Genomic DNA, 16683 nt, shown 5'->3' with positions numbered 1-16683 from the left:
ATGTTACAACGATAATGGAAACGTCGAATCATAAACAAATGTTAACAGACTAAAGTCATGAGCCAAACAGGACTCTGCTGCCTGTTCTTAATTTGCAACAAGCCATAGTCACGATCCTTATGCAATCACTTACTTTAATATTTTCAAATGTTTCATAACAGGAAGCACATCGACAAGTTTCATCGCTCCCACATCTTCAATGGAATTACCATATAAACTGAATTAGAAAGATGACATATTTAATTCAGAATTTACAGGAACAACGCTGTTCTCTCTCAATATGACTTAGCACATCAGAACAGTAAAGTGAAATATAATATATCTTGCATTTTCATCTTGACTTGGTATTCCATGCAGTTTGATGGCAGCTCACACATTTGACACCATGATAATAATAAACCTATGCTGGGCGAAATGGATTCAGTCTGTCCCACAAGGTGAAATATTAGTAACAAACCTCTCAGTACAGCTATCTGAAATTTGATGTCTGTTTTCTTTTGAACTAAAGGATTACCCTGGGTTACCAAATTTTTCCGGACACAATGCCCTTCGGAGACCCCCTATCTTACAGTGAGCATGCTCATATTAGACCATGTTGTGTAGCAACAGCGGTATAATCATAAATGTAAAGATCTAATGATGCTTTCTTTCTGGTTGGATGTCCTTAATCGTTTCCTAAATACGTTTTTGATAGCTCCAGTGCACAGTGGCAGATAGAATACAATGTGGCAAAGTGTGAGATTATACATTTGCTGGGAAGAACAGAGCTGCGGACTCGTTTCTAAACAGGGAAACGCTTCAGAAATCTGAAGCGCAAAGGGACTTGGGAATCCTCATTTAGGACTCTCTTATGGTTAACATGCAGGTTCAGTTTGCAGCTAGGAAGGCAAACGCAATGTTAGCATTCATTTCAAGAGGGCTGCAATATAAAAGCAGAGATATACAGCAAAGGCTGTATAAGGCTCTGGTTAGACTGCATTTGGAATATTGTGAACAGTTTTGGGCCCTGTATCTAAGGAAAGATGTACTGGCATTGGGAGGGGATCCAGAGGAAGTTTACAAGAATGATCCTGGGGATGAAGGGCGTGTCATGTGAGGAGCTGTTGAGAGCTCTGGTTCTGTACTCGATGGAAGTTTAGGAGGATGAGGGGGGATCTGACTGAAACTTACAGGATACTGAGACAGCTGGACAGAGTGATCCTGGAGAAGACATTTCCACTAGTAGGAGAGACTAGGACTCGAGAGTACAGCCTCAGAGTGAAGGGGCAACACTTCAGAACTGAATGAAGAGGAATTTCTTTCGTCAGGTGAGTGATAAATCTGTAGAACTCACTGCCACAGGAGGATGTGGAGGCCAAATTATTGGGTGTATTTAAGATAGTGATAGATAGGTTCTTGATTAGTAAAGGAGTCAAGGGTTACATAGAAAAGGCAGGGGTTGCGAAATATATCAGCCGTAATCAAATGGGGGAGTGGATTTGATGTGCCGCACGGTTTAATTCTGCTCCCGCATTTCATGGCGTTGCGGTCCAAAAGTCAGACCATGTTCATCATTTGCCACATTCGAACTAAAGGTTGTTACTGAGGCTCCTACAGTTTTAATTTGTGATGGGTGTATTAAGCCAGTGACATTACCCCTATGCCACCAATCTTCCCCTTCCCCAGCAAGGAATCCTGCAGAGTACCTCACCTCGTGATTCCCAAAGACTATCCACAATCTACAAGGCACAGGTCAGGAGTGTGATAGAATACTCCCCACTTGCCTGGATGAGTGCAGCCCCAACAACTCTTGAGAAGCTTGACACCATCCAGGACAAAGCAGCCCGCTTGTTTGGCACTACGTCAACAAGCATCCACTCCCTCCACCATCGACACTCAATAGCAGCAGTGTGTACTATCTACAGGATGCACTGCAGAAATTCACCAAAAATCCTTTGACAGCACCTTCCAAACCCATGACCACTTCAATCTAGAAGGACAAGAGCAACAGATAATATGGGAACACCACCACCTGCCATTTGCCCTCCAAGAAATATATCACCATTCCTTCGAATCCTGGAATTCTCTCCTAAACAGCACAGTGGGTGTACCTACATTAGGTGGACATCACGGGAAGTGGGATGGGCAATAAATGCCAGTCCAGCCAGTGATACACACATCCTATTAACAAACACAAAAACTGCGCCTGTACAACACACCTTCCGATGGTATCAGAGATAATGGGAACTGCAGATGCTGGAGATTCCAAGATAATAAAATGTGAGGCTGGATGAACACAGCAGGCCAAGCAGCATCTCAGGAGCACAAAAGCTGACGTTTCGGGCCTAGACCCTTCATCAGAGAGGGGGATGGGGGGAGGGAACTGGAATAAATAGGGAGAGAGGGGGAGGCGGACCGAAGATGGAGAGTAAAGAAGATAGGTGGAGAGGGTGTAGGTGGGGAGGTAGGGAGGGGATAGGTCAGTCCAGGGAAGACGGACAGGTCAAGGAGGTGGGATGAGGTTAGTAGGTAGCTGGGGGTGCGGCTTGGGGTGGGAGGAAGGGATGGGTGAGAGGAAGAACCGGTTAGGGAGGCAGAGACAGGTTGGACTGGTTTTGGGATGCAGTGGGTGGGGGGGAAGAGCTGGGCTGGTTGTGTGGTGCAGTGGGGGGAGGGGATGAACTGGGCTGGTTGACGGATGCAGTGGGGGAAGGGGAGATTTTGAAACTGGTGAAGTCCACATTGATACCATATGGCTGCAGGGTTCCCAGGCGGAATATGAGTTGCTGTTCCTGCAACCTTCGGGTGGCATCATGGTGGCAGTGCAGGAGGCCCATGATGGACATGTCATCAAGAGAATGGGAGGGGGAGTGGAAATGGTTTGCGACTGGGAGGTGCAGTTGTTTGTTGCGAACTGAGCGGAGGTGTTCTGCAAAGCGGTCCCCAAGCCTCCGCTTGGTTTCCCCAATGTAGAGAAAGCCGCACCGGGTACAGTGGATGCAGTATACCACATTGGCAGATGTGCAGGTGAACCTCTGCTTAATGTGGAATGTCATCTTGGGGCCTGGGATGGGGGTGAGGGAGGAGGTGTGGGGACAAGTGTAGCATTTCTCCAGCACATCCCTCACCTTCCTGGACCTCTCAGTCTCCATCTCAGGCAACCAGCTTGTAACTGATGTCCATTACAAGCCCACCGACTCCCACAGCTACCTAGAATACACCTCCTCCCACCCACCCTGCTGCAAAAATTCCATCCCCTATTCCCAATTCCTCCGCCTCCGCCGCATCTGCTCCCACGATAAGACATTCCACTCCCGCACATCCCAGATGTCCAAGTTCTTTAAGGACCGCAACTTCCCCCCCACGGTGATTGAGAACGCCCTTGACCGCGTCTCCCGCATTTCCCGCGACACATCCCTCACACCCCGCCCCCGCCACAACCGCCCCAAGAGGATCCCCCTCGTTCTCACACACCACCCTACCAACCTCCGGATACAACGCATTATCCTCCGACACTTCCGCCATTTACAATCCGACCCCACCACCCAAGACATTTTTCCATCCCCACCCCTGTCTGCTTTCCGGAGAGACCACTCTCTCCGTGACTCCCTTGTTCGCTCCACACTGCCCTCCAACCCCACCACACCCGGCACCTTCCCCTGCAACCGCAGGAAATGCTACACTTGTCCCCACACCTCCTCCCTCACCCCCATCCCAGGCCCCAAGATGACATTCCACATTAAGCAGAGGTTCACCTGCACATCTGCCAATGTGGTATACTGCATCCACTGTACCCGGTGCGGCTTTCTCTACATTGGGGAAACCAAGCGGAGGCTTGGGGACCGCTTTGCAGAACACCTCCGCTCAGTTCGCAACAAACAACTGCACCTCCCAGTCGCAAACCATTTCCACTCCCCCTCCCATTCTCTTGATGACATGTCCATCATGGGCCTCCTGCACTGCCACCATGATGCCACCCGAAGGTTGCAGGAACAGCAACTCATATTCCGCCTGGGAACCCTGCAGCCATATGGTATCAATGTGGACTTCACCAGTTTCAAAATCTCCCCTTCCCCCACTGCATCCCTCAACCAGCCCAGTTCATCCCCTCCCCCCACTGCACCACACAACCAGCCCAGCTCTTCCCCCCCACCCACTGCATCCCAAAACCAGTCCAACCTGTCTCTGCCTCCCTAACCGGTTCTTCCTCTCACCCATCCCTTCCTCCCACCCCAAGCCGCACCCCCAGCTACCTACTAACCTCATCCTACCTCCTTGACCTGTCCGTCTTCCCTGGACTGACCTATCCCCTCCCTACCTCCCCACCTACACCCTCTCCACCTATCTTCTTTACTCTCCATCTTCGGTCCGCCTCCCCCTCTCTCCCTATTTATTCCAGTTCCCTCCCCCCATCCCCCTCTCTGATGAAGGGTTTAGGCCCGAAACGTCAGCTTTTGTGCTCCTGAGATGCTGCTTGGCCTGCTGTGTTCATCCAGCCTCACATTTTAACACCTTCCGATGGTGCTAGATGTGACTTAACTCTCATGCATGGGATTCAGTCAAAATAGTTAGCTGTGTGCAAAGTAGTATGAAATGTTTCTCAGGATCCCTTAAGTTTTGTAATTAATTATGCCAGTAGAGAGTCTGACCTTTGCATGAAGTGGAATCAGACAGATCAATGAGGTAATATACTTACTCTATTTCTACAATTGCAGGGCAGCCATTCAGTCCTCTTGCAAGATGTTCTGCCCCTTTGTAACCAATGGAGTTTGACCTCAAACTAAGGGAAGAAGAGGAGATGATATTAATGCCTCTGATAACTACTCAGGTCATTCCAATGCCAAATACACTTGGAGGTGCTCAGAGGCGGTGGAAGAAAGTGTTTGAATTTCTTAGTTACGTCCCTTTCTTTAACTTCTTTTTTTGTTGCCACAGTTCAGCATCACACACATTCCATCAGCACTTGGCAGGTACAGACTAACGTTCCGGCCAGATGGAGAGGGAATAAAAACATGCGTTTTTTAACATTACATTTACGAGGATATTCCAGTGTGGTTTTCTTTTCATAATCTTCCTTTTCTGATGCAGGCATCGGATGCTTGTGTACCTTTTGCTTTTGAGGTTCCTCACAGTAATACCTATTACTGGCCACAAGGAGGTAGTGGAGACCACAAATGGCATTGAAATAATGGCAGATGAAAATTTTACTGATGGTGTAGATTGATACTGAGACAGCAGAATTCATCTGCTCTGATTCAAGCGCCATGGGGTCTTTTACATTGAAAATCAGAGGCAGACAAGCAACATTCCCTTTAATATCAAGCACAACTTAATAGGTTAGGCATTTATTCATAGAGTTTAGAAGTAAGAGAGGTCACGTTATTGAAACATACAAGATTCTGAGAGGTGACACAGGGTGGAGCTAGAGGAACACAGCAGGCCAGGCAGCATCAGTTCCTCCAGGTTCACACTGTGTGTTATCTCTGACTCCAGCATCGACAGTTCTTATTATGCCTGAAGATTCTGAGGGGGTTGGACTTGGTAGATATGGAAATGTTTTTGCTGGCGGAGGGGTATCTGAAACAAGGGGAGATAGTTACAGAATAAGGTAACACACATTTCATTCTGAGATCACGAGGAATGTCTTCTCCCAGCCAGTAGTGAATGCCTGGAATTCTTTTCCCCAAAAGAAAGAGGCTAGATCACAACGGTATTTAAGAGGAGGTCGCTATAGAGCAGTTAAGGGCTATGAGGAGCTGAGCCCAGAGACAGATCAACCATAATCTGGTTGACCATAAGATACAGGAGCAGAATAAGGCCACTTGGCCCATTGGTGGCAGGATAGGCACAAGGAACTGAATGACCTACTCTTATGCTTTATGGAAAATCGGACTAGATCATGTCTTCAAGGCAATGGAACACGGCTTGAACTTGTGGCCGTCTAACTGCTACAGCAGATACTTTACCCAATCAGCAGTAGAAAGCATTCTGTATCCTGTTTGTTGAGTTGAGAATGCAAATATCAACTAATCAGCAGGAAAGTGACTCACTAGAAAGCCCTGGTTGAATTTCGATCATTTCTAAGCAGAAAGATGTCGATTGGATGACAAGGCAGCAACTAAAGTTTCATTTGACTGCAGTGAAGCCAATAAATTCACAGCATGTTACGGATAATAGGAACTGAAGAAGGAATCAATGGGAAAAGATGTCAGTTTTCAATGGTTGATTAATAATGATTGTCATAAATTTATTAACACTAATTAAAATAAAGGGATCAGATAAGAGTATTTACTTTTGAGTAGAATGGAACTTCTGACCAAAAACAGCGGTAGAAATAAAATCCAATCCAATTTATAAAAGAGATGTGGATGAACAGCTAGGAAAGAAACATTTTGCATGGCTTAAGGAAAAGGCAGGGAGCCAATTTTTTTTTCCTTTATTCATTCACAGGATGAGAGTGCCCCTGACCACACAGCATTGTATTACCCATCCCTAATTGGTGAGGGGGCAATTTAGAGTCAACCACATTGCTGTGGGTTGGGAGTTACATGTAAGCCATCACATCATGGCAGTTTGCTTCCCTAAAGAACATTTGTGAACCAGATGGTTTTTTCTAACAATCAACAATGGATTCATGGTCATCATGAGATTCTTAACTCCAATTATTTTTCTTGAGCTGAAATTCTACTATCAATTGCGGCAGGATTTGAACCTGGGTCCCCATAATGTTACCTAGGCCTCTAGATTAGCAGGTCAATGATCATACCACTAGGCCATTGCCTCCCCCTAACTCAAAATGACCACTTTCTGTGAATGCCTTTGGGTTTATGGGGTAGACTCTCCACTCACAGCCTGTTGTGGTGCAGATTTTCAGCCCGTCATTGAAACCACTTATCTTTCAGCTGTAAAGGTTTCCATAATGGATGGCCAATCAACATTGCCAGTTCACATCCAGGAGACAAATTGAGCATATACCTGGAAAATTCACATATCAGGAAATTGGGAGCAGATGTCACTAACTCTAAGGAAATTCCTGTTGTTGGCGTGTGTGCATTGTAAAATCCACCCTGTGGTTGCTTCACGCCTCCTATGAACCTATCTTCGTATTTGTTAAAATTTGAACAAAATCACGAGAACTCACTTTAATTTCTTCAGACAGGCCATTCTTCGCATCCCATCTGCTAACAACTGCGCCCCGCTGTCACTCAGCACCAAGGAATCCAAACTGCGCAAGAAGAAAGAGGAGTAGATATTAATGTCTCCCATGCCGTTTGCTTCAAGTGTCAAACATTCCAATCATTTTTGGAGCATATTAAATGAAAGAGCAGAGTGCGTGATTGCCTGTTGGATGAAATACCAAACCAAAGCCCCGCCTCCCTTCTATGCACAGGATGTCAAAGACTCAATGCCACACTACTAAAGAAGATTGGGGAAGCTATCCCCATTTTTTGGCCAATTATGATCAGCCTGGCAAAAGCAGATGTTCTTGACATTAATACATGTCTGTAAGTGTTTCCCGTGCACATCTGGGCTGGTGCCTTCCCTGTACCGGGAAATGTCTACCACATAACATTATCACTCAGTGATAATATCTCAAAAAGGCACCATAGGTTTGCGGTATCAATGGCTGCAAAAACATGGTAAAAATGTAGGTCTCCCCTCTTTTTTTGGATCGTGGCCATTAATTAATGGATCAAAGTGGCTTCTTTGATTGATGAAATGGACAGGCGAATGGGTTGCACTGGGTTGATGGACCACTAGATCAGGAACAAAATGGAGAGAACAAGAAGAGATCGGGATTAGGAGCCGGAGTACACCACATGGCTGACTGAGTCTGCTCGGCCACTCCATTTGACCAAGGTCAATCCTCAGTCTCAATTCTACTTTCTCCTCAAATCCCTCAATTCCCCAAGATCAGTCTGTCTCAGCCTTAAATATATTTAACAATGGAGCATTTCCAACCCTCCGCAGTAGAAGATTGCAAAGTTCACAGCTTTGAAAGGAATAATTTCTCCTCATCTCAATCCTAAATGATCTGCCTTTATTCTGAGACTATAATCCAACATTTTGGATTCCCCAGCCAAGGGAATTCTCTCAGTGTTCAACCCTGTCACATGCCTTATGGATACCCATGAGATCAGCTCAAACATTTCTAAACTCCAGAGAATTTTGACCCATTTTCCTCTGCCCCTTGACAGATCCCTCATCCCAGATTCCAATCAAGTGGGACTTTGTGACACAGCCTCTGATGCACTTTCTCTTTCTGTGTCTGTGTCACAAATACAGCAGAAAATTGGGCTCCTACTGTGTCAGGTGCCTTGAGGTTTGTTAGCAACATTAACTACTTACAAAGCCAGAACATCACAGGCTCACAGATGTAGTCTGGGTTCTGTGCTTATTGTTGTATTGTACATCACATACACATAGCTGACTGACTAAAGACATTACACTGTCTTGATTACACAAAGAGTGTGTGACAGAAACAAGGCAGAAACTTTTATACCAGAACTGAGTTGGGGTCTGGGACCTGGGCCACGAGCAGCACTAGGCCGTGTGATTTCTGGCCAAATTATGACGTCTCGCTGTCTTTCCACCCCTGCTCACCATCAGGAGATGGCACATCATTTCATTTGTCTCCCTTCACTTTCCATTTCCTATCAGGCTGCGTGCTCTCTCACTCTCTCCTAGCCTCTTCACCACTGATCCCTTTCTTTCAGACTCCATCTTGACCTCTCTCCTTCCTGTTTGGTACTTGTTGCCAAGTTACTCTCATTAAATCAGCACAAGGGGCAATGTTCCCACAAGTCGTCCTGGCTTATGTTTGAGAAATAAGGCAGTGTTTCACTCACTTTATCTCCTCCAGCCTCGTGCAGTTACTTAGCCCCATGGCCAATCTGTTTGTTCCGGCCAAACCGGCAGCTGTAGAAATTCCAGAGAAGCTGAAACAACGAAAACATGAGGTAAAAAGCTAGAAGGGACTACCAGGAAAACTGGGAACCAAAACACACACACACACACACACACACACACACACACACACACACACACACACACACACACACACACACACACACACACACACACACACACACACACACACACTCTTTTGCCTTGTCTTGTGTATCTGAAAATGGAGTTCCATCTACTACGATTACTTTTGGTTCCCAGGGTTCTCTCTCTCTCGGCCAATTGGACCTTGAAGTCTGTTCTACCAACTAATGATCATGATCAATCTGTCAAGACCTCTCAGCATCTTACAGTCTTGAGATAATCTCTCATTACTCTAACCTCTGGTAGGTGTAAGCACAGCCTGCTCAACATTTCCTTAAAGACAAAGCCCTTCTCTCCAGGATTCCAGTTAGCAAACCTTCTCTGAGAACATTCCTATGAAAGTTGTGTACATTGCACATGGAGTAATCCTTCCAATATAAGACATGCCTACTCTTGTGGTCCATCCCCGTTACAATAACGATCAACACTCTCCTGGGGTTTTGAGGTTCATGCCGTGGCTGCAAAGAAAAATCAATGGCAGCATTTAACTCTGATAACAGAGCCCTGCAACCAAACTGAATGATGCCAAGTTTGCCAGGTTGTCTAATCTACCAACCACTGGTAGAAGGTATCGTGGAACTTAAGAGGCTTCAATTAATATAACTTGCTGAAGAGCTGGCTGTAATTGTATGGAAATGAAGAGGAGGGCAGAAAAAAAAAGACTGATTAAGTGGCACTGACACTCCTATTGTATCATGCCAATTGTTTTAAGTAATCACACACTTTGAACCAGGAACTTAAAACACTTAATGCCCCTCATGCTGAATTAGAATTTTAAGAGAATTAAGTAAATGTATGCATGTTGTGGCATGGTCACTAAAATAAAGATAAACAGGATTTTAAGGAAGTAAATTATTTTACGTTCTAAGAAAAACGGACTTTTCTGAATTAATGGTGGAGAAATTTGACATTCCACAAATATGATAATAGCTTAAGACCAGTGAGTATATTTGGTCATAATTATTAAGTTTGCACATTGTCAAAACACCAGTTAAACCTTATGAAACGAATCCCCAGAAGAACTGAGGATGCTGCAAATCTGAAACAAAACCAGAAATTGTTGGAAAAACACAGCAGGTCTAGCAGTATGTGTAGAGAGAAACAGAATTATTGTTTCAGCTCCAGAGATCCTCTTCAGAAAAGTTAAACCTCACTGGAGCAAGGTGCTTTCAGGGTTTTTACAACCAGAATAACAGTTATTCAAACATCAAGCAAATCTCTACATGGTTTAACTATATGTTTGCATAAGGCTAACAAATACTAACATTGCAAGCAACAATTGAATCTCAATAAAAACACAAATTGCAAGAATTAATGACATCCTAAAACTTTAACATATATCTTTATGATTCTCTTAGTGCAATTCTTTTTGGAGATAGTTCACAGGGAACAATCCTATCTGAAAAGATGGATGGTTGTAAACATTGCAAATGAATTTAAGGTTTTAAGATGACCCATGGGGTGATGAAACCTAATGTTAAACTGACTCCCATTTTTCTGAAGATCAGTCACTGGACCCGAAATGCTAACTCCGCTTTTTTCCACAGATGCTACCAAGCCTGCTGAGACTTTCTGTTTGTGTTTCTGACTCCCATTTTCCCTGGATTATAGTCTCAAGTGGGTTGGTGAGACAGTGGCATTGTAGTAATGTCACCAGGCCTAGTAATTCAAGTGCTGCAGGTGACATGGGTTCAAACCCCGTCACAGCTGAGGGTAAAATTTGAATTCAGTAAAAGCCTGGAAATAGAAAGCAAGCTGCATGGTGACCAGGTTGTCAGTCTTGATCATCACAACAATTCATCTAGTTCAGTATTGCTCCTTTAAGGGAAGAAATCTTTCATCCACTGCAGGGAGAGTATCATAAAGTTTGAGTTTTCGTTTAGAACACAGAACATAGAACACTACAGTGCAGTAAAGGCCCTTCGGCCCTCGATGTTGCGCCGACCTGTGAAACCAATCTGAAGCCCCCTACACTATTCCATTATCATCCTTACGTTTATCCAATGATCATTTAAATGCCCTTAAACTTGGCAAGATTACTACTGTTGCAGGCAGGGCATTCCACGCCCTTACTACTCTCTGAGTAAAGAACCTACCTCTGACATCTGTCCTATACCTATCACCCCTCAATTTAAAGCTATGCCCCCTTGTGCTAGCCATCACCATCTGAGGAAAAAGGCTCTCCCTATCCACCCTATCTAATCCTCTGATCATCTTGTATATCTCTATTAAGTCACCTCTTAACCGTCTTCTCTCTAATGAAAACAGCCTCAAGTCCCTCAGCCTTTCCTCATAAGACCTTCCCTCCATACCAGGCAACATCCTGGTAAATCTCCTCTGCATCCTTTCCAATGCTTCCACATCCTTCCTATAATGTGGCGACCGAGCTGTACGCAATACCGCAAGTGCGGCTGCATCAGAGTTTTGTGCAGCTGCAACATGACCTCAGGGCTCCGATACTCAATCCCTCTACTAATAAAACCTAACACACTGTACGCCTTCCTAACAGCCCTGTCAACCTGGGTGGCAACTTTCAGGGATCTATGCGCATGGACGCCGAGATCTCTCTGCTCATCCACACTACCAAGAATCTTACCATTAGCCCTGTACTCTGTATTCCCGTTACTCCTTCCAAAGTGAATCACCTCACACTTTTCCACATTAAGCTCCATTTGCCAGCTCTGTAACTTATCGATGTCCCTCTGTAACCTGTAACATCCTTCCACACTATCCACAACTCCAGAGATTTTAGTGTCATCCACAAATTTACCAACCCATCCTTCTACGCCCTCATCCAGGTCACTTGACCTACATGTGACTCTAGAACCATGACAATTTGGTTGACTCTTAACTACCCTCTGGCAATTAGGGATGGACAATAAATGCTGATCTAGCCAGCAACATTTACATCCATGAATGAGTAAAAAAAGATGGTAAAGCAATGCTGATAATGATTAAATTCATAGGCTTTCAGGTCCTGAGAAACTATTCTGATGATATAACTATGGGTAGTGTCATGTGAGTTATAGGCAAGCTTAAGGGAATCCCCTTACATTACAATTGAGAACCAGATGTCATACAGTTGCTTCCTGTCTGGTATAACAGTAATGAATGTCTAATCTAATCAGGGAATCTTACTTGATCTTCTTCAATTGTTCCAACACTGGAAGGATTTTCCCCAGTTCAGTTGCTCCCTCCTCTCCCAGCTCATTTTGTGACAGGCTGAAATGAGAAAAAAAGAACAGAGGTGTCATGAGACAGCAGCTTAGCAACAGCTTTAAACATCGGCTACAAAATTTGACAGAGCCAATCACTTGTTGGATCAGGAGTCAATATTGGCCAGGACATGAAAGAGAACTCGCTGAATCTTCTTTCAGCCTCCATGTTTAATATTTGTTCCAGAACTCTGTGCAACACTTGTTGAGATGGATATAACCGTGTGAAGTTTCCTGAAACAACAGTGGCCCTTGGGCCTTCCTGCCCAGCACCTATTTGATGGGATGGCGAGCAAGGAGCAAGTTTCCGTCCAGGGACAACGCATTCCATCCCTTTCACACTTTCTTGTCAGGTCTCTCACTACCTCCTGGGAAAATAGCACTGTTTTTACTAACATAAATTGGGTTATTCCCAATATTCCTGATAAAACACCACACGGCACATGGTCTATTTCTTCATGTTAATTTCAATGGGATGAATCACAGACACCAAGTCCAGATAAACTGCTCACAGGTGGTACAAAGTGCAGCCTAAAGTAGAGGGCTTTGAAAAAAGAATTAGAATTAAAAATGTCGGGAAATGACAAAGTTTTAAAAGCATTGGGAAATATAAAAAAAGGTGTTTACCAAGTCTTCCCCAGAGATATATGTGCCCATTTTTATTCTGTTAATATGAGTTGACCCATTCATTACTCGGTGGGAACATGAAACCGAAACAACAGCTTTGAGAATAAAATGTTGCAGCTTTTACAAACATTGGAATTCCTGTAAGACATTTCTGCACATGGTTGAAGCTGGCAGCCCACAGAGTGACGCTTCAGTTATCTGCTCGGCACATAGTTACTGCCCTCTTTAGAGAAGCTAAAGCCATTGATTTCTTGGTTCAAAACATAAAACTGAAAGAGTGGGTTTGCCTTCACGCTCGACTACAAACTCAAAAGTTCAAAGAAAGACATGGTCAGAGATGGGGAAGTCACTATTGCAAAGGAAAGGATTATGGAGCAATGCTGCAGATCATTATTATCTCAGTGAATGATAGAGCAGGCTTGAGGGACTGTAAGGGCCTGCTTCTGGTCTTACATGAATTGACTGGTTTCAAGAGTGTTTGGCACATAAATAAAGTGTTCAGCCTGAGTTGTTTAAGCTGCTGTTTACACTCCACACCAGCTCTTCCCTTTATATCTCCTCTCACATTATTGACATATCTTTCTGTATATTTTCCCCCAATGAAGCAGTCCTGCTTCCCCTGATGGCATCTACAGCTCTTCCCCTTAAATATTCCACATGGCAGGGCTCACATTCTAACCAAGTTAAGCAAACAAGGACTGCGAGTCGATTGCTGGGAAATTGGAGGCAATCAGAAAAGTGTCACAGACATGCCTGACTCTGTGTCTGTGCAAGTGTGTGTCTCTGTGTCTGTGCATGTGTGTTTCTATAAGTCTGTGTGAGTCTACATCTGCATGTGTCCCCACGTGTACCTGTGTCTCTGTGCATGTCTGTCCATGTCTCCTCTGTGTATCTCTGTGTCTAGTGCACACATTTAAAGTCTAGTGGGCCCAGTCTCTGCTGCTACAGTTGAGCGGAGTTCTGGGTGTGGATCCGTGATGGGCGTTCTCCTGCACTAATCAGTAAAAGTGATCTTCTGACATGTGGCTAGTGGATCTCCCACAGCGGCGGTTTGCAGGTGGCAGGCTGCTTATCTCATATTATACAGCTTCTAAAAAGATTTGCATTTCTATAGCGCGTTTCACAGTCTTAGGACATCCCCAAGTTACAACGTACTTTTAAAGTGCAGTCACTGTTGGAATGGAGGAGAAACAGGAGCCAAGTTGCCCATTTGATAGTGATCCAATCCTCTGGTGTTAGAATTGTTGATTGAGGGATCAGTATTGGCCCAGATACCAAATAAAGCTCCCCCTGGGCTAAGGTGTATCTTAACTTCAGGTGACTGCACCTTATCCAAGATTATCGTCTGGGGAGACACTGGAAGCTGCAGTTTCATCCCAAAAAGGCCAAGAACTGAACCTATTGGTCCCCTGGTGTCAGATCACAGGAAACGTAGACAGGGGCAATGGAGTAAATGTCAGTAAGATGGATCAAGAATATTTCCCACATGGGGAACCAACTCACAGAAATCAAAATAAGGTGAAGGAATCAAGCAAAAAAAAAGCCTAAACTTACTTTATGTCTTCGATGCTGCGACATTTGCGGAGACATGTTGCTAGGATCACCATCCCATGTGAGTTGATGCCAATGGATTCGAGGCTGCAAGGAGAGAGGAAATGTAACAGTGCCCACAGCAAGCAACACTGGAACTGGCTCCTAACGTGCATTCAGCTGTCCGCTCTCAGAGTGAACAAGAATAAAAATCCAGCTAATGATACAACTATCAGAAATTGGAACTAATTGTTCTGTGACGGACCACGATAAACTACAGTGAGTTTGGTGTGAAAAGCACGCTCATTTTAAATCACACTTAATCAGTCTGCCTCAATCGGTTACTATTCTGTCTTCAAGGTGCTAGCAACTTGCTAAGGTCCAATTCCACTGGCGCTAACTGTCCTCTGCTAGTGAACAAAAGTCAGCGCTGTTAGATGACAGGTCAGTCACAGGAGGATTGTCATCGTAAGATGCAGCTCATCTGGAACGCAGCTGAACAAGGTTACACTTTCCAGGCTGCAGACAGAACCTCTGCACTGGCTGAAACACAGTCAGTGAAAGGAGCTGGGTTCACCCAAGGACAGGGCTGAGTGGTGGGGTCAGTATTACAGAAACCCTGGGGCTGAAGTGGAGATGTCATTACAGCTGTGGCCACAGACCTCCCAGAGAAGGGGATTCCCTCACTGTAATGGTACTTGATCTTCGGGCGTCCTCTCTCTGTCTTCTACATCTGTATCAGCAAGCTGCTTCTCTCACAGGAGCTGCAGGGCTGCTTACGGGCTCAGTGATAACGGGAACTGCAGATGCTGGATAATCCAAGATAATAAAATGTGAGGCTGGATGATCACAACAGGCCCAGCAGCATCTCAGGAGCACAAAAGCTGACGTTTCGGGCCTGGACCCTTCATCAGAGAGGGGGATGGGGTGAAGGTTCTGGAATAAATAGGGAGAGGGGGGAGGCGGACCGAAGATGGAGAGAAAAGAAGATAGGTGGAGAGGAGAGTATAGGTGGGGAGGTAGGGAGGGGATAGGTCAGTCCAGGGAAGACGGACAGGTCAAGGAGGTGGGATGAGGTTAGTAGGTAGGAGATGGAGGTGCGGCTTGGGGTGGGAGGAAGGGATGGGTGAGAGGAAGAACCGGTTAGGGAGGCAGAGACAGGTTGGACTGGTTTTGGGATGTAGTGGGTGGAGGGGAAGAGCTGGGCTGGTTGTGTGGTGCAGTGGGGGGAGGGGACGAACTGGGCTGGTTTTGGGATGCGGTGGGGGAAGGCGAGATTTTGAAGCTGGTGAAGTCCACATTGATACCATTAGGCTGCAGGGTTCCCAAGTGGAATATGAGTTGCTGTTCCTGCAACCTTTGGGTGGCATCATTGTGGCACTGCAGGAGGCCCATGATGGACATGTCATCTAAAGAATGGGAGGGGGAATGGAAATGGTTTGCGACTGGTTGCGACATGTCCATCATGGGCCTCCTGCAGTGCCACAATGATGCCACCCAAAGGTTGCAGGAACAGCAACTCATATTCCGCTTGGGAACCCTGCAGCCCAATGGTATCAATGTGGACTTCACCAGCTTCAAAATCTCCCCTTCCCCCACCGCATCCCAAAACCAGCCCAGTTCGTCCCCTTCCCCCACTGCACCACACAACCAGCCCAGCTCTTACCCTCCACCCACTGCATCCCAAAACCAGTCCAGCCTGTCTCTGCCTCCCTAACCTGTTCTTCCTCTCACCCATCCCTTCCTCCCACCCCAAGCTGCACCTCCATCTCCTACCTACTAACCTCATCCCACCTCCTTGACCTGTCCATCTTCCCTGGACTGACCTATCCCCTCCCTACCTCCCCACCTATACTCTCCTCTCCACCTATCTTCTTTTCTCTCCATCTTCGATCCGCCTCCCCCCTCTCCCTATTTATTCCAGTTCCCTCTGCCCATCCCCCTCTCTGATGAAGGGTCCAGGCCCGAAACGTCAGCTTTTGTGCTCCTGAGGTGTATTTGCTTATGGGCTCTCCAGCTTTGGGATATCTCTCTCTCCCTCTTGTGCTCTCTTCTGCCCCCTCTCTCAACTATGCTCAGACCATTACTTCGCCATTTCCTCAAGTACCGTCTCAGGTCACCATTCTCAAGCTTGGGAGTATGCTCCAACTAGGAGTGCCAGTAGGCTGTTAGACCACGGGGCAGTTACAACTCAGCCTGATCTTAGTATGAAACATGTTGGAAACAGCAGAGCGGCTCTTGTGGTGCAGTGGTAATGCCTGTGCCTCTGAGCCAAGAGGGA

At 45.7% G+C, this 16683-nt stretch overlaps 1 protein-coding gene across 1 annotated transcript in view; it reads right to left on the bottom strand.

Moving 5' to 3' along the window:
- Positions 1–16683, bottom strand: part of nlrc5 (NLR family, CARD domain containing 5) — a 154917-nt gene that overhangs the window by 24549 nt on the left and 113685 nt on the right. The window contains exons 40-45 of the mRNA XM_059651545.1: positions 14427–14510; positions 12169–12252; positions 8829–8918; positions 7121–7204; positions 4676–4759; positions 134–217 (exon numbers count right to left, since the gene is read on the bottom strand). Coding sequence (XP_059507528.1) covers positions 134–217; positions 4676–4759; positions 7121–7204; positions 8829–8918; positions 12169–12252; positions 14427–14510 — 510 coding nt within the window. The remainder of the gene's footprint in view (positions 1–133; positions 218–4675; positions 4760–7120; positions 7205–8828; positions 8919–12168; positions 12253–14426; positions 14511–16683) is intronic.

Source organism: Stegostoma tigrinum, chromosome 16 (genome assembly GCF_030684315.1).
Source record: "Stegostoma tigrinum isolate sSteTig4 chromosome 16, sSteTig4.hap1, whole genome shotgun sequence".
Lineage (NCBI taxonomy): Eukaryota > Metazoa > Chordata > Chondrichthyes > Orectolobiformes > Stegostomatidae > Stegostoma > Stegostoma tigrinum.
The sequence above is the reverse complement of the archived record's forward strand: the minus strand, read 5'-3'. Positions and strand labels throughout refer to the sequence as shown.